This window comes from Gordionus sp. m RMFG-2023, chromosome 1, assembly GCF_954871325.1.
Source record: "Gordionus sp. m RMFG-2023 chromosome 1, tfGorSpeb1-WG-v2, whole genome shotgun sequence".
Taxonomy (NCBI): Eukaryota; Metazoa; Nematomorpha; class Gordioida; order Chordodea; family Parachordodidae; genus Gordionus; species Gordionus sp. m RMFG-2023.
In genome coordinates, this window is record NC_088775.1 from 12,418,747 (window position 1) to 12,438,185 (window position 19,439).

At 28.1% G+C, this 19,439-nt stretch overlaps 1 protein-coding gene across 4 annotated transcripts in view; it reads right to left on the minus strand.

Annotated features, from left to right (window-relative positions):
* Positions 1-576: 576 nt before the first annotated feature.
* Positions 577-19,439, minus strand: part of LOC135931491 (uncharacterized) — a 52,050-nt gene continuing 33,187 nt past the window's right edge. The window contains exons 17-32 of one of the 4 annotated variants that reach the window (XR_010573053.1): positions 19,310-19,370; positions 18,299-18,446; positions 16,141-16,427; positions 14,954-15,187; positions 14,642-14,775; positions 13,217-13,362; positions 11,601-11,870; positions 11,012-11,362; positions 9,492-9,746; positions 7,294-7,392; positions 6,460-6,612; positions 5,415-5,604; positions 4,019-4,211; positions 1,666-2,156; positions 1,211-1,264; positions 577-785 (exon numbers count right to left, since the gene is read on the minus strand). Coding sequence is in view for 3 of the 4 variants with exons in the window: in XM_065468633.1 (XP_065324705.1) it covers positions 1,689-2,156; positions 4,019-4,211; positions 5,415-5,604; positions 6,460-6,612; positions 7,294-7,392; positions 9,492-9,746; positions 11,012-11,362; positions 11,601-11,870; positions 13,217-13,362; positions 14,642-14,775; positions 14,954-15,187; positions 16,141-16,427; positions 18,299-18,446; positions 19,310-19,370 (2,989 nt within the window). In the remaining variant the exon portion in view is untranslated. Of the gene's footprint in view, positions 786-893; positions 1,265-1,665; positions 2,157-4,018; positions 4,212-5,414; positions 5,605-6,459; positions 6,613-7,293; positions 7,393-9,491; positions 9,747-11,011; positions 11,363-11,600; positions 11,871-13,216; positions 13,363-14,641; positions 14,776-14,953; positions 15,188-16,140; positions 16,428-18,298; positions 18,447-19,309; positions 19,371-19,439 lie in introns of those variants that run through there. The other 3 variants (XM_065468633.1, XM_065468634.1, XM_065468635.1) reach the window with 3 other exon arrangements.

Consider the following 19,439-nt stretch of genomic DNA (forward strand, 5'->3'; position numbering starts at 1 on the left):
ATCAGATAAATTCTTCATCCTAACCAATAAATAATCCATCATAATCAACTTTTATAAATCCCCTTTTCTTATTTAATTTGTAGTATCCAATATAATTTGTTTATTAATTTCCTGAATTCACATCGCACACAAATATCAAATTTATTTAATATCTTTCCTTAATTTCTATTTTGTTTTTAACGTTTTTTTTGGAATACATAATGATAATCGCTTTTATTGTAATATTTTTTATTTGCCATAAAAAGCTTAGATATATATGTAAAGAATAAAAATTATGTCAAATTTATTCATCTATTTTTTTATGAAAATACATTAGGCCCCGGTTTCCTAAGCTCCAAAAATATTTGTGGTCTAAAAGACTATGATCTAACTTTTCAACCTTATTTGCCAAGGGTTAAAATTATTCTAAATTTTTATTATTAATTTTTTTAGGCATACCTTAAAATGAAAGTACAAATAAAAATCTTTACAAAATTTAGATAAAATATTATAATAATAAAAATAAATTTGCACTTTATATTTACAAAAATAAAAAAAAGTAAATAAGGTCAATATAATTATATTACATACTACTCGATTGGCAATTGTTATTGAATCAACGTGGAAATCAGAAAGTGACGGTACAGATGGCTTCTATGTATGTACGCTTTAAATTAATGAATCGTTAATCCAGTAATATATATCACTGGGTCGATATATATTTAATGAATTTCCAACCATCTTACATAATATAGTCCCTTGTAATATCGAATGTCTATGGGAACCTCTGCATTTACTATTTGATTCTTTGAAAAATAGTGGAAGAATTTGTTTAAAACGGATATCATATTGATGAATATATCTTATAAATTTCATACATTCGTGAGGGTACTTTTTCTCAAAACAAGAAACACTAAATAAAAAAGTACGAAAAAGTCGTTTGTGATTAATAATCTTTAAATGAGAAGTTCCCGCTAGTAAATGAATATATGGTAAATTTAGATAGTATGCATAGAAATATATCTTTATAACGTTAAAGACGTTTCCCTTTTTACCACACCTGGCGTAATGCCCCGATCTCCCCTACGACTCAAATAATATATAGATCTGATATAATTTATTTAATTATTTACATTATATTTAAATATTAAATTTTAAAAGCAAATAAAAAATATAATCATTATTCAGTTCGATCCACTCATAAATAATTATAGAATGCAAAATTTATAACATCCCAATTTGAAAACGGTGCATTTTTCCTGAGTTGAGTAAAGTTTATTGCGATCTAGAGATATATTTTTTAAACAAAATGTAAGTTTAGTATAATTTTCGATATTCTGGCAATAGTATTATTAGACTATATATAATAATCATGATATCCAGAAAAAAAGTAATTATAATGATATTAAAATTAAATTAGCCCTCACAAAAAAAACCAAAGTGCTAAACTCCATAATTCTATTGGATTTATTAGACTTATCTAAAATATAAAATGATTGTAAATTTCGTTTTGTTTTTTTTTAAAATTATAATATATATTCAAATAGCCAGCTATTTTGTTTGATAATAAATAATCACAAACTCTATCAATGTTATGATATTAAACAAAGAATGATAGTAAATGATTGTCAATCACTTTACGTTCTGACCATAAGACGAAAATACTGATAGTTATTTTGACATTACCCTTCAAATTATAATTTTTCCATTCACCCAAAATCGATTTTCATGACAAGCCCTCGGAAGAAAAACTTTAAGGCATCGATGGGTGAGACTGTCACATCACAAACGTAAAACGAATCATTGTCTTTCAACCCGTAGAGTGGATCCCTTATTTGAGCTTCCCATCTATTCGCTCGATTTTCAAACATCTCTGCCACATTCCTTTCAAATTCGAGTTCTCCCTCAGAATCAGTTAGGCGAAATATGGGTCGCTTATTGCTACACAGGGGATTAATTTTCGGGTTAAGTGGAAAACTATGAATGATCGGAGCGGGTCGTATGGCTAAAAAGCGGGCTTGAACCAGAAACGATAACAAATAACGCAATTTGGAAGGGGTCAGAGTGACCGAAGATTGGATCAATAGCTCTCGCATCGGGAGGCAGCCGGCTCGGTAGACCAAATCGTACCAAAAAACGAAGTTGGAAATAATGGAGGTGAAATCGTGGCATTTAATCTTGTCATAATATATATGTATATAATTAGATTTTTGGTAATTTTTGATTTAAAAATATTTATAGGAGTAATTATATAGCATAATAAAAGAGGACCATTTAAGAATATAACTATAGTGTAGAGTGCATCAGTAGTTAAGGTGTCAAAACTTCCTCTTATTTGAACCGAATTGATATTCGTTTACGATTCGGGTGCCTGTATAAAATCATCATATTTTATAAGATGTCGAATAGATAGGTATAAGGGCTCGATTCCATTCCTGTTCTTAGTTTAAAATCGGTTCAATTTTATTTCGGTTATTTGTAACAAATTTATATTGGCTCATGTAGGTTTATAAATTTATATTGGCTAGATCGGCTTTTATAAATTTTGGATTTTTTTAAAATTATCATATATTTTATTAATTGATCTATAATAAAATCGGGTTATAAAATATTTAAAAAACTTAACAAAATATTTAAAAATAAATAAACCAAACAAAAATTATTTAAAAATAAAAAACAAAAAAATTAAAAGAGTTTTTTTAAAATTTTTACATTGAAAAAAAAAGCATAACAGAATTAAAACAAAAATAATCTTAGGTTATGCCGTGCATTGGATCATGAATTATGATCATGTTTAGATTTGTATATAGCTTTTTTAAGGTTAATAATAATTTGGTAATTATGTTATAGAAGCTGCTGCCAAGACAGAGAAAAATTTACTAATTATTTTGCCAGCCTAGAATAAGCCAGATAAACCAGGAATTACTTTTTAAGTACTCTTAATAGCGTGATTATAAATCATAGTTGATTTTATTGAGTTCTGAAAAATAATATCACAATATCAACCCACCACTTGGTTATCATAATCATTAACCCTTAATTTACCCAAAATGTAGTAAATATATTACTTTAACAAAATTTGACAAAATCAAAGTTCCTATACACATTCTAAGATGCAAGGCATCCCGTTTTATTCATATACCAACTATAGATAATGCTCCCTTTTATAAAGAAAATATAATCCCAACAAATTTTTTAAGTTTATTTGAAAGTATTATAGGATTTTTTTTCCTCAGTCCTTAATTTCTAGGAAAAAAATATTTTTTTTAAGTCCTACGTCCCTTCGAATTCTAATGTAGCTTTGTGGTCGTAATTTTACTTTCTCGAATGTTTATTATTCCTCTTTAAGGAAATTCAATATAAGCAATAAAAATTTTAAAAATTATCAAAGCTATCTTTTGTTATTAATATAGCAGGACACAAGGGTTAATATCGGTTTTTATGATGGCTATTAATATGAAAAGTAAAATAATTAGGGCATTTCAAATAAACAGTATTAGCCTAAATTTACCTCTAAAACGTTATCCTTCTTTTTTTCTTATCTATTTAGGAAAAAATTGCAACCTCGATATTATGTTTTACATATAAAAAAATGACCTAACCTAATTAGGTCAATTTTTAAGAATTTTTTTTATAAGGATTAATTACTATTTTGGGTATCGGTCACTGATATAGGTTAAAATTGAAAAGATAAGTCAGGTGAAACTTTGATTTAGAATGTTTGCCAGCTCATAGGAATTGAAAACAAATAATAAAAATATTATTTAAACAAAAAATAAGACCGAGTACAAGTTTATGATTGGTTATTTCATTTATATTTATCAGAGTTGTTAATGTATCTAGTCTAGATACAAAAATGTGGTATCGGTAACTTGATACACTTTTATATAATTCTATATTTATATCCAGATAAATCTTTAGACTACGTATGTACACCTTGACATATTTAAAAAGTATTAATCTAGATACACTTAAAAAGTATCTATTAACAACTCTGATATTTATAAATATAATATATTTTAAAAAAAATTATAAATACCCGATTAACAGGATCCGAAGAAAAACAAGGTGTGTCATAAAGCTTGGTGTCCGGATCTTCGGTGATAACTAAAGGCGGTAGAAGTGTTTCAGTGTCGAGCCAGGGTTGACTCACAAATTTGCAAATTTTGGGGATAGTTATGGATGAAACCTCATTTGACCGGTTTTGAGTGAGAGATGAGGTAAATATAGCGCTATTTTTTAGATTTAAATATAAGTGTTTAAAAGCGTAGTATTTAGTTTGGACTGGACTTAAATTTTTTTTAAAAAAATTGGGGCGATTGAGTGGATTATTAAAGGTTTCAGTGAGTTTTTATTTCTCAAAACAATGAGGTATGAAGTAAAAAGCTTTTAAGTATATAAATGTAAGATAAAAATTATAACATTTCAATTGATGTGTGCTATGCTATATATCCTACTGTCAGATTTGATAGATTATATGACAGTTAAATAATCGGACATGCCAATAACAGATTTAAGTAAAACTTCAACCAATGATAAAGCACACGTGGTCAGACAATATATAGCAATTAATCAAACAGCGACCAAATTTTATTACCCTATCCCATATATGGCGACCTTTTTAATCATACCCTAAGCAAACAGTTAATTTCAAAAAAAAGTCAAACAGATTATTATCTTAAATAGAGTGCTAAAATTCTCTATGATTTGGGAAAAAGTGAATTAGTCATTTTTTAAAAAAATCTTAACTTATTAAACCTTTATACATATAAAATATGAGTTTAATTTAAATTTTTAGATTAAACTCACTCAATTTGGGCCTTATAGAGCCCAGATCAGAAAATAAATTATTTTATTGGGATTTACATTTCAGGCATGACTCGGGCCAAAGATAAAATTTTGAGTCTAAGTCTGATATAATAACTTTTCATGGAGTATATTTTATTTTGAATTTTAAGTTTCTAAATGAGGAATCAAAAATTTTATTTCTAAACACAAAGAAAAATTTCAAAAATTACTCAATATAAATCAATCCAAACTCAAAAATTGAATGACTTTTCATGAATGTTTTATTTTTTAACTTCATGTATAATGATAATGGTCCAACTCAAGGAAATTGCCGTCACAACAGCAGCTTTATTTAAATTTCTATGTCTATTTAAAATCACGTAAACTGTCAGATTTGACAAGTTATTAATAAAAATGAATAAATTTTTGATCAAAAACTATTTTATATATCTTAACCTTAACCTATATGCTCAAACCATCAATTAATTCTAACCCATATACCCTTATCTTTTAATCCTACTCTTTCCTTCATATAACTTGTTTAATGTTATATTATATTTCAACCAATTAAAAAAATTCGTTTATTTGACCATTCCTAGAGTTGAGCCATTATTATGCATATATGTAGTTCATTTATATAAATATACCTGAAGAGTATAGAGCAATCGATATAATTTTCTAAATTCTTAACTAGAAAATTTTCGGAGTTATTTTGCGTTATGTCGATACTCCAATGGGATATGTGTTTTAAGGTAACGTATGTCACTTCCATTATTCCAACCATGAATACGAATCCGGAATGAATTAATTTATGAAGTATTTCAGGAACCTTTCTTTCTTCATAAAAAGGAATAAGTAATAAATCAATTAATCATATTTTAATAATTTTCCTCCTTATTTTAAAAGCATTACAATTCTTTTTTTCCTTTCTTTTCTTTCTTTCTAAGATTGAATGTTTATTTGATTATTTTATTTTATTTTAAGAGGGGGTTAGAGGCAATTTATAATATATTCGTAACAATCGGTGATGATAAAACATTATATCACTAAAGGAGGAATAGCTATCATCCAAAAAAAAGATGTAAAATTTTAACTATCCTTCTCGACCAAACATTTAGAGTGCTAACATACACTGTGTCCTTATTTAATTTAAAGTACGGACAAATTCCAAAATGACAATTTAAAATATACAAATTATAAAAAAAAGGGTGTCATCTAACTATAAAAAATAACTGCTCACAATAAATATCTGTATAATTTAAGCATGGTATTAAAAACTAACATTCTTTCCCGGGATGACCAAGTTTGCTCAAATTATGCCATCGGTTAGAACCCGTATCAGATTCCGACCAACTCAAATCCGTTCCGGTCCGAGAAAAAGTTATATTAAAAATATTTTTATCAGCCCGATAGGATTATTTTTCAAAGACCTGATCCTAAAAATAGGAAAACTATTGGAGTAAGAGAGAAAAGGCGAAAAAGTAACATGCGCTGAGGAAATTTTAATAATATATAATAAAAGATAAAAGTACCAAGAAAATAATATAATTTTTATAAAAAAAATTCGTGTGAGTATAATCAGCATAAGAATCAGGATCCAGTCTGAAAACTCCCTAAGGAATGTCTGTATGAATCTCGGATAGGTCATGGAGCTAAAGTATGTATTAATAGTTACAACATATTTTATTAAACTTGTGTTAGATATAAGATGGTCGCTTCCATATTTTCCTAGCAATTCTTTTTCAGACACTCCTTTCTGGCCACTCGTGTCGATATCTAGATAGATACTTTTCAATATATCGGCGTAAGTTAATGGATCGATAGTCGGATCATCATTTTTAATTACTTAGGTAGATTTTTTTTATAATAAAAAAAACTTTAGTACTATTATTAAAATCCAAGCTTGATTAAATGTAATCATTTTATATCTAAATATTTTACATTCATTAAGATAAAAAATAAAATATCAAGTTTCGATGCTTTAAATGATGAAAAAAAACAGGGCTCAAAAAGTGCAAAATAAAATATAATTATATAGTGAAAGCTTCGTAGTGTGGTCACTCAAGCATAGTATAACACTTTATAAAGGTTTCACCGCAGTTTTATCTATAGTTTCTTATTTTTAAAAGGCCCTCCTAGCTCACTTATTAATCCCCGCCTTTTTCCAACGTAGTAATCTAAATAGAATTTTTTTAACTTTGCGAGAAAAGCGATATTTTTTTTTAATAACCGCTTATTCAAAAAAAAGTGATCAAAAATTTCGAAACTCTTCTTATTTTGGTTTAAAAAACCTAGGTAAAACGGCCCCTAAAAGAAGTCGATAAACTTTAATGCTCGAAACAGCCCAAAAATATTTAATTTATCCAAAAAAAAATTTTTTTTTTAGCTCCTATGACCCAGAAAAATATAAATGTCAAAAGCGGGGAAAAAAGGCGAATAAAGGATGGGAAATAACCATTTATATATTAGCGAGCGATGTTAAAAATAATATATGCGAGTAGTTAATATAATAAAATAGTAATAAACCTTGCGTAACGTCGAAGTCTGGATGCAAAGCTAAAACATAATTCTCATATTTCACGAACCCTAATAGTGGAATCAACATATCGATCTTCTCCGCCAAGGCTTTAATATTATTTTTATCCTTATTTTAAATCGGGGATACAGGAACATAGAATATTATTTTTTTCGTTCCACTTCCGGTCCGGTTTCTTATAAAAAAATAGTGGGTCGGTGAACGCCCCTCATATCTAGTTCTATTTATCCTTAGTCCCAAGTTGATTTACTTTTAGCAAGCAAATAATGAGTTAAGCCACAACTGCCCTTAGTATTTTGTTTGGACAGGTTACATCTTTAATGCGTTATTGCTTAGAAAGAGTAAATCAGTTGTGGAGGCAGTCTTGAAATCAAAAAAATTCAGGTTCTAGTTTACTTTCGGATTTAAATATTCAACATATTCCATGAAGATGAAATGTCATTATGACTATAAAGTATTCCCGGAAAATTCTGGCAACACCTTCCATAACTTACCGGTTTTCTCTAAATATGAAAATTTTAAGTAGCGGAACTCTAAATATGTATTCCTAAATTAAAAAAAAAGTTACTTAAATATCAGAAGTCTTCCAAAATAAGACTGATTGTGGCTAGGCATATCAAAAATTATCCGAAACACGATTCGATTTGAAATTTACGAATAACATATCATGTAATATAATGAATACTAAAAAATATTAGTAAGAATTTTTAGTATGATTCGTAAACTTTCACTCGTTAATTATAAATTAGAGGGCAAATATCGTATGATTCGTAAACTTTCACTTGTTAATTATAAATTAGAAGGCAAATATTCCTAATTAAATTTATAAAAAATTATTAAAGCCACTGTAATTTTTTTTGTTTGTGATATGAATGACTCTTTTTATTTTCTAAAACCAAGTTAAAAATATTTTTTATAAAATTTGTTAAGATTGTGTAATCATAAAGGAGAGGAAATAATAGAGCTCAGTAGTCTGCAATATCCGGCCTGACCCGTTACCTGAACCAAATTTTTTGGAGCAAAAAATTAACTGGTAGGATGGGGCAAAAGGTAGAGATATCCGGCCAGCTCAGCTTAATAGAGATAAGAGTATATAAAGAAAGTCATTCTAAAGCCTAATTTTGCTAAAATAATTTATTTTATTGCCTTATAAATTTCATAATTAAATTATGACCTGCTACCAGTAATTCATAAAAATATGATTTCTTTTTCTTACATTTTTTGCTAAATCCTAAACGTCATTGGAATTTTCCATATTAATTGTGATATAGCAGTCTTTATGTTCATTTAATAATAAGTGAGGAGGGGGGGGGGATGTAAGGGCGGGGAAAGAATATAACGGGAGGGGGTTACAAAATAAATAACCCTGGATTTAAAATTATTATCAGGTTTTATATTATTTTAATTTAATCTCAAAACACGGTTAAATTATTATTGGGATAAATAGGACATATTTTAGACTTATATATGAATTCTGATTATTTGAATAAGTGATACTACATAAAGTATTGTATTTTTAATTTAACAACTCCCCAATATTATAAATAATTATTCATTTTGACGTTCAACTGCAAATAATTTAAAATATACTGATCGGATTTTTAAAAACCCGATGCCGGGCAACCTTAGTGAAAAATTGAAACCGGCTCGGGCCAGGCAAAACCTAAATTCTTACCGGACCTGAAGAGATTTTGCCTTTTGCGGACCACCAATAGGGCTTCTCTTTTATATATATTGTCGGAGTCAAATTTTATAGGCCAAAAATTTATGACATTCCTCAAACATTGCACATTATTAAAAGAAGGAACAAAGAGAGAACTAAGGAATGTCTGTTTTTTACCAAAAAGAAATTTTGTTGATTATTAATTATAACTTAAGTACGATTATGGAATAAAAGATTTAAATTTTATCTTCTTTTGTTAGTTTTGTTCTATTAAATATTCCAAAAAATCTAGTTTTTATTTTTATAAAAAAAATTTTATTCATTATTCGTATAAAAACGAATACTAAATTGTTCGATTTGAAGTTTACGAATCATATAATAAAATTTTCTGGGAGCCTAATTCTCCTCTTTTTTAAAATGTTTTTATGGAATAGGCAATATATTCTTTTTTATTTCCTCAATCTGGTAGACAAAGTATTTCTAATTATAATAAAAAATATAAATTTAAATATGTTTAAAAAAAACTAAAGTCCCATCTGTGTTTATAACGTTCCTTGACACATTCATTTTTCATGCGAATCTTCAGTTTAAAAGGGACGAAAAATGCTTCTTGAATGAGATGAGTGAACGTATATTTTAGATCATTTTGCTCAATTCTCTCATCCGCTCCTTCCAACATCAAAAGTCTTTTTACTCTGGCAGAATAATAGCAATAGGGATCGTTTTTACGAGAGCCTAAGTGGGTAGATTTGTGCTGGGCAACGCCGATACGTTTACTATCTATAAAAAAATATTTTACAAAAATAAATTTAATATTTAATAAATTGTTTAATAATAAAAAATAGACAGAAAGGTACTCAGTAGATAAGGTTAGAGGGGCGGAGCCTAAACAACCCCAACCATACAAGCTCGACCTCTAGTGAGGGTAGCTAGGACTATGGAAACATCCTAAACATTTTAGTGTTGGAAATGAAATCTCGATTTTTATATAAAAAAAGGATCACTCAGTTTTTTTGAATATTTAGTTGACCGTAGCTCCGTTCAGTCCATATTAAAATGGAGGGTCGCGACATTACATACTTGTTTTTATTATTTTTGACATTTAAATATTCTCGATAGTTATTATTGAATATTTTTGTTTTTTTTAATTTGGCCTTATTTCATACATTACCGAGAATGTCGATTACACCGAAACATTTTGATTTTTTTAGCGATTCTAATATTTCCAATATTTTTCTTTTTGATATATACCTTTTCGGGTAGAAATTTCTTAGGTAAGAATGGCCGATCATTTCAAACAATAACATGCAACTTTTTTCTAAACATTTTTATATTTCAACTGATTAGGGTCAAAATACAAACATTAATAACCATTGGACTGACTAGATGTACACCTTTATAAGATATCACAAATAATTTTTCTTTTTAATTCAACTAAACAATTATCAGATTTAGAGGTATTCAAAGGGCTAGTTTTGGCTTATGATTCAAGCGAACTATAAAAATAAATCTAGCATTGGAAACGAGTGGGTGAAAAATATTTTTAAAAAGAACAGGTGGGGGGGGGGGTGGAATATTTTTAAGAGGCGTTTTTTTGGAACTTATATAGATTTTAAGTTTTTTTAATCATATCTTAAAAGTTCATAAGCTAATTTATCAAACAGAAGTATCTTATTTCATTATTATTTAAAACTTCAATTCTATCCTTATTTTAAAAATTTGGCAAAAAATATATTCCACAATCACTTTAATATTTTCTTGTCAAATGGATGTTTATTCATGTTAATAAACGATAATTAAAAAAATTAGTAAGAAATTCTAAGAAAAAAATTGTTGAACCCGATTTTTAATATTTGGGTTCAAGTCAAATTTCGGGTTTCGGCTCGAACTACCGGGTCCGTGATTTATTTGAAATTAAACGCCAGAAAAAGAAATAAATAAATTCAATAAAATTATGATAGTTGATTAAATAATAATGAAAAAACTGGTACAAAATATATCAAATTATCTTTTTTAGTTTGGAGGGGGGGGGGAGTAAGAAGAACCTGGGTCTAAAATCACATTTATGTTTGATAGAGAATCGTCTTGGCCCAAAAAACGCGAGAGAACAGGTGCTAATTGACATCTCGAAAACCTAGGAACATATTTAAGTTTGGCAACGAGTTTGGGTATAGAATCGATATCTTTATATTTGTCGACACTTTTAGAGAGAGAATTCGATATTTTGCCACTATCATTTTGAAAAGTATTTTTTTTGTCATCGTCATTGTCGAATTGGACATGGAAATTTTCAAGCGAAATTTTTTGAAAATTCAAAATACGTTTAAAATTCGATTCTCCGGATATTATAATACTCGAAATATCGTAGACGTTATATAAAGGTTCAGTAGTGGCACCTGCCATTTTTAAATTTAAAAAAAAATATATATGAATAGCAAATGGTAAAATTCATATTAATAAAACTTTAACATAATTTGTATTATAATTTAACAGAATAAAATTCAGTGGCGTCAACTTAACGCAGAGCGATCTTATAAATTTTTGAGCGCTCTCTTAAAGAAGGTAAAGTGTCCATATTGTTTTGCCCCCAGGATAGCGCATGTCTTGCCACATACTTAGAAATATAATAATTACCTTGTATAGTCCCATGTTTCATGTCGATAATCAGCTGTTTTATGGGTATCTCCGATTTTTTTATAACATTTTTGTCTGCTCCTATATCAAGAAGAATATTCGACGAGCATGGATTTTCAGATTCTGAAGATGATTTCAAAGTTGTTAGGATATGAATATCGCCATCAGATTCGTCATCGCGGAGGGGAAAGACGTCAAAATTCTGAGTAATTTGTAACAACGCTTTCCCGGGAGAGAATTTAAAACGTATGTATGTATCGATAAGAATTTCTATATATAAAAAATATTTAAACATTTTTTTTCTAAAATATACCGATTGTGTAAAATAATAAATTCTCATTCTACAATCATATTAAAGAAAAAAAAACTATTGGCTTATAAAGTCTATTAAAATTTCAGGAATCAAGCTTATAATATTATCTGTTTTATGTTTATAAAAAATTCGTAAAAATATGGGTGCCGGCCGATACTTTATTATTATCGACCGATACTGTCCTAGTATCTTTGGGTCTTAATATCGGCTAAAGGGGTAGTATTGGTGCATGTCGAAAATAAGGTTACAAAAAAATTATATTTTAAAGATACTTTATAATTCTTTAAATATTAATTTCATTTTTTATTATAATAATTTATTATTTTTAATATTCAAATGAGAAATTTTTTTATAAATGGACGCTTAAATTAAATTGAGAGGCAAGATTTGGGCTTATTTTAAAAAATATAAATGTATATGATTTATTTTCCCTGAGGAGTAAGAATATCTACCAAATTAAAGATTTTTTTTAAAACTAACTTAAAAATTTTTATAAATCGGCATTTGAAATTTCTAAATTTATTTGTTATTATTACAAATAAAATACATATTAATTCTATATCTTTACAATATATAATTTTGATTAATTAATAGGGCTGTGCCGATATGGCAATATTTTAAAACAAAAAAAAACGGATCAGATATTATCGTTATTCATATTCAACCGTTCATATTTTAAATGATTTGTAACATTAGGGGGTGGGTGGTAGTGTTGTTAAACGGCTAGCCCAATATTTAGCCAAAAAATATTACCCAAGCCTGAAAGGTGTTGTTCATAGATGGCATAAAGGTTTAGACACTTTATTAACGAAATTTTGAGGTCTCCGTAATATTATATTAGCTAAATAGACGTTTAAACAATAATATTTAGGTGAATAAAATAAACATAATACAGTATGAACATAATATCGCCTCGGCCATGAGAAATGGAAAATTTTAAAGTGCTTCTTGCTTTGCCCCTACATTTACAGTTAATTATTATTTTTTCGTATAAAAATATAATTTTTTTATGACATTGATTTAAAATAGGGTGGTAAATAAAAAATATCATTCCAAATATCGGATCGGTATATATTAAAAGATCGGTTTTGCATGAATATGAAAATATATCGATTCGGAAAAAAATCGTGAATTGGTACGACCATTCGAATAAATCATTATTTTAAATAATAACATTTGTTGGCAAAAAAATATTTTAACAATTTGGTTTTGCCTAATATTTATAGCAAACATCCCCAATCTTAAAAATTGCGGGATTAGAAAAAAAAAATATAAATTTAAATAAAAAAAAAGAGAAATAAACTTAAAACGTCTGGCTTAGCGTATTCTTTGATAATTTTATAAAACCGTGATGTGTTTAAAAGGAATTCTGGTTTAATTCTTTTGATAGATTTGAAATAAACTAAGCTTCGCTCGCACATAATGGCCGACACAGCGTTCCACGTGACTCTTTATTTTTTTGATTTTGATATTCATTTAATAAAACATTTTTTTCTTGTTAAAAAAATTCGAGCAAAATTCCATCGATCGATAGATGGTTAAAATCTTATCATTCTGGGTTAATGCTATACTGCCACGTCAACATAGAGCAATTTTCTAAACAACAACCAATCAATAAGATTCATTTTTTATATATCAAGAGATAGAATTCATCACTTCCGATTCTACTATATATAGTACCCCATAGCAGGGAACCACCTAGTTGGCTTCAGGAAAAACAAATCGGTCTTTGTTGGATTCAAATCCCATATTTATCGGATTAGTGATCCAAGCTCTCACCTTACCGATCAGGCCAGATACGTTTATTAAAAACGAGGAGTTTTGTAATATATATTATAAACCATATGTGGCAGTGATGACCCAAACGAAAAATATAAAAATACCGATTCATTCAACACTGTCTTTAGCGGTATCTAACATTAACCATAATTTAGGGATCTAATTCTATCCCCCCCTCCGCTAAGAATTTTTACCCAAGAATTATTTAATGATCTTGGCACCCTTTCATCTTTAATCTTTTCTAACTCGTAAAATAATCTTGAAGAGGTAAAAAAAATGCAATTGAAATTTAATGCTCCTGAATTTGCCGATCTATCCCATTCTAGCTTTATTTATAAAATCCACTCGTGTGATCTTTATGTAGATTTCTTTAGGAAAAACACTTATTACAGGGTGAGGATTCTATAATAATCATCCGACTAATAGTTAAATTCTTTCTTTACTTTGTTAAGTCTTTTAAAATCATTTAAACCCCCCCTCCTTCTAAAAGTGCATTTTTATTATCCTTGTGATAATAATATTGTATTTGGCATTGAAACTTTTAGCTATATACGTTATTTTATATAAAATGTGATTTTTTGATCCAAACTACAAGACCCCCCCCCCTCCACACTTCAATCCAGCACAGCTCGAACTAATATTTTCAATCAACTACATAACTTTAAATAAGAGTCCAACTTAGCAAAAAAACAAAGGAAATATATGAATTAAAGTGGGTAAATTATAAGTATTAGAGGAAAATAAAAAATTATGGGGTGATTTCTAAGAAAAATTGAAATCTCAGTTCGGTTTCAATGAAACTTTAAAAAATCAATATCCGACTCGAACGATTCAAAGGAGGTCTTTACAGGGCTCTAAGATCCTACCAAGAACTTTAATTTCTTACATGATCGATCATCCTCTTTTTTTTTTGTTTAAAAAAACTCAATAAATAAATAAACTTTTAAACCTCATTTTCGTCATTTCGATAGGTCTTACCATCCACAAGGGATTAAAAGTGTATTTGTAAGGAAGCTTTTGATCGAACGCTCTGCCAATTACATGGCTGCACAATATATCAAAACAAAGGATGGCCGAGGGAGGCTTTTAATAAGAAAATAAGAATTTTTTTAAAAAATTACTGTTTTTTTAAAAAAATACTGTTTTTTTAAATATTTCATGTAATTTTCTTCTTTTTTTATAAATTCAATTCTTTTCTTTAATATTATCATTCCGAAAGGTAAATTCAAATGAGAAATTTCGATAAAATTATTTCTAAAACTTGATAACTATTGTTTAGTGAAAGCGGCTTATCGGCATGCCTCTTCGCCACGTTTTGAAACTCGTCCCAGAATGATAAAGATTTGATGAACGCTTCGTAGGAATAACTTTTAGAAGTTATCGCATTGTGACGGTTTTTGGGCGACAATTTCAATCGAATAGGAACGTCGGAATCAAAAATTTCAACGGGTATCAAAAAATAATCGACCAAATCGTTCATCAGATAGTAAAATAACTTTTATGGGCAGCCGGGATAAGATGGAAATTTTTTTTTTAAGAAAGCAAAATTTTGAGAATAGTAAAAATAAATATAATAAAAATTACCATTTTTTTGGCCTAAACAGTGGGGCCCAATAGAATGCAATAATACCTAAACCAATGATTCGTTAATTTAAATTTGTAAAAAATACAAATCAGCTGTTGACACGTCATTTTGGTAAAAAAAATTTACTTTTAAAATTTTATGAAAATTTTTATTTAAAAAAAAATCAGCTTCAATTACTAAAAAATGGCGTGTAACCAGCTGATTTGTATTCTACGCCACTTCAAAATACATTTAATAAAAATGAGCCATCAGTATAGGTAAGTATTATATGTGATAGGTGCGGCCCAGACAAGTTGGTTCTGGGTTTGAATTTTTGATGATGCAAAACCTCCTTTCCCTCCTTTTCTATAGTTCTTTATTTAAAAAAAAAATATATAAACACTCTTTTGCTCTATATTCCGGCATGGGAATAGTTTCATTTTGGAGAAAAAAAATTCTATCCACTTCTCTTTCCTGATCTTTATAGAAAATTATTTGAAGTTTTTTCTTCTACATATAAGATAAGATAATACATCGGCCATTTATAATATGTTGAGATTTGAGAACGAAAAATATTTCGAAAATAATTATATGACAAAGGAAAAAGAGAAAGGGGATTAGAATGGAAAATGGTCTAAAAAATATTCTATATATTTGATTTTTTTTTGCCGTTTTAACATGTTTAAATTCCTGATGTTCCCATTTTAAAACAACAACAATTTTATAAAGTATAAAAGATAATATAAAAAATTGAGATTCACATTGTTTGCCTACACCAAAATTAATAATTTTTTTAAAAAATCGTTAAAAATGACTTGGGATTTGTCGGTTCTTCCCTTGCGTCTTCTAGAAAGGTAAATATAGAGGTTGTTAAAAAAAATAACCTGATCCGAGCTAGAATTGTATTTGACAAAAAGTTGGGTCAAATTTTTCGTGGTAACCAAATAGGAGACGCAAAAATTGGTCAAATGATCCTCGTTTTTTTGTTCCCCGATTAATAATTTCCTGTAATGATGTATAAAGCGGAATGTCGACGCTCTGCTAGCGAGCATAATGACGAAGTCGGAATTACTCCCAGGCTTTTTGTAAGCTTGTTTCTGACATACGGGAGGTATGTAATACCCTAAAGATTCTATCAGTTTGCAGAGATAATGGTATATTAAGTCCGATTCTTTTGTGTGTGTTTTTTTTTCAGAGTTTGAAATAAATATTCAAAAAACTTTTGAAAAATCTTATTTTTTTTTATTTTGAAGAAGAAGGATTTTTTTGATCAAATTTCAATTAAAAATGGCAAAAATTTTTTTAAAATCTTTTCTCAATGCATAGGGAAAAAAATCTTTTAAAAATGACTTAAAAATATTAAAATTAAATAAACTCAACGTGGTATTTTTGTATTTTATTTCTTAATTTAAAAGCTACGTTCAAAAGATTCATTTTTTATTAAGAGATAAAAGCGAACTTAAACCGGTTATTAACCGTTAATATTCGCGAACCTAAACCAACCGTTAAAAGATTTTATGGCCTTTAAATCAGTTGTTTAAAAAAGTCTGAGAATCTGGTTTTCTTTTAAAGCATTAATAATTAGTTTTGATTAATGAATATCAATAAAATTTTTAAATATTACTGTATATAGCTGAGTATAAGAAAGATTCTCAAGGCCATCGAAATTCTTTCTCTTCCAAAATATAGTTTTACAGCTGAAAGATTTTTAAAAATATTTAAATTGTATTGAGGCTGAACATAATATTCTTTCTTAAATAAATTTTTTTTAAAATCAATTCATATTTTGCGGTTGGGCGGGGTAACTCAAAATATTTTACTATTCGAGTGAGAAGGATGGGCGAATTATAAATATAATTAATTTTTTTTAAAATTTTACAAATATATTTTTATGGAGTGGGGCGAATATCTTTCCAAAACCATAAGCTAAAATAGATAAGCGGACGGCTAAGCCTCGCCCGTTGAAGATAATGGCGTATAGGGGATAGAAGGTCAAGCCCCTATAAAATTTTTAAGAGGCCCCTAAAAAATATTGTTTTTTGAAATGACCTTTTTTTTGCAAATTTTAGGTAGAATCACTTTATTATGGCTAATTTTAGGTTTAATTAGTTTTTTGTGTGCAAATTTTAGATAGAATTACCTCCATTTCTTGCTAATGTTAGAAATTTTTTGAAAAGTTGAGCCCCTTCTACTCTAGACAGGGCATAGATCAAAAAATAAAATATTTCTGATTATTCAAAAACAAATAAACCAAAAGAATTTTTTTTTTAATAAAAACAAAAATATTTTTTGAATTTGCTTCTGGAAGTGTTCAGGCATATGTAAAATAGCTGCCCCCTACATATAACACAATTTTTATCATTATATTTTGTGTATTAAACAATTTATATGAACATTTTATATATATATGAATATAAAAGTTAAAGAGTAATTCAAAAATTTGCGACAAATAATTGTTGCTAGAATACATTTCCGGTCAAATCAGATTTTCCAAATTCAAAAATTCCCCTCAGTAAAATGGTTTAAAATTAAGAGATTGCAACCCACATGGATTCCACATTCCAATACGTAGATATTTACAAAGATCTATGTTTAGATATCTTATGGTGAGTCGAGTTCCGGTAAGAAATTATTTTGTTCACCAAAAATCCGAATTCGTCTGGAGTAAATCCGCATAGGGTTTCTACCTTACATCGTTTTTTTTGTTTATATCTATCTTATTAATTATAAATTTTGATCACCTTTAAAAATCTTTTTTTCAATTCTAAATAAGGTTGCCGTTTCTTATTGCCTCTCATCATAGTTCGCGAATGCGGCGAATCATACAAAATACACTGTATATTTGTATTTTCCGCCGCAAATTCGTGCTAACTATATATGAGGTGATTCACTACAAAGTATAAAAAATATGCTGTATTTTGGTGTATATTTCGCAGCTAATTCGCGTTAATAAATGCATGGTTAAATAAGAGGGGAGGAAGTATAAAGACACAGCTCCCTCATCTAAAGTTAATCAATAAAAAGATATGCAAAAAAATATACTTGCTAAGGTACGAGTTTTTCGGGCTTTGCGAGTATAAAGGAAGATAATTTTTTCGATAACGATTCCAAATAGGGCAACTAGATTACACATTTTTTTTAAATTCTTGGCAACTTTGTCCATTTTTTCTATCCTTGGTTTCCTACTTATCTTTTTTGAGAGGGAAAAAAATAATATTAAATTTTAACAAAAAATTAGAATTTTTTGCTAGACACTCTTATTGCTGGTCGTTTGATAACAAATTTTCTCGATTTTCAATATTAGCTGCAAAACATTAAGCCAAAAAAAAAGTATATTAAAATTTTACCACTTAGTGAGATCATACGCGAATATTTTTGGATCGAAATATTTTTAAAAAATAATATAATTTGATCGCTCAGTTGACTTATGCTGTTAAAACCTCGATTTAAGTTATATTTAAAAAAAAGCGAAACCAAGATTTTAACTAAATAATATAACCAACTGAAGCCTCGAGATCTCGACAAAATAGGGCCAAATCTTTTTACTAAGCTAATCTTAAAACCCTTATTTCGCCGAAGTTTAAACTTCTACTTATGACTGAATTGTGATGGTAAATTTGTAAGGCATTTATTGCCTACCTTCTTGAACGATTTTTATAAAAAAAATATATATTTAATACCAAGTGAAAACATTACACCCTAAAAAAATTGATAAACTCACTCACTTCCGGAAAATCTAATTAGAATTAATATCTTAAACCCAAAAGTTTGAATATTAATTGTATCGTTTTTATAAAATCATTCAGCCCATCCTTCACGTTTTTAAAAACCTTTTTTAATTCATAAGGTGTAACCAAGGTAGGAAATTATTATAAAAAAAGAAAGAAATGTTATATAATGCTCTGGTGTTTTTTTTTCAACCAGTGTTTTCTTTATTAACCGTTCGTTCATCTAAAAATATAAAAAAAAAATTTTCCATGGGATATTTTTTCAGTGGTTTTTTTTGCATTATAATATTAATTTTTTAAATAATTTTTTGGTCAAAAGGTATACTTGAAGTGAACGAACATATTGTTGATGCAACGGTAAAAACGATATAGACTTGCCATTGACACTATATATTTATGTAGTATAAGAATTTCATTAAAATGAATTAAACTCAAGCAAAAAATATTGTATTATT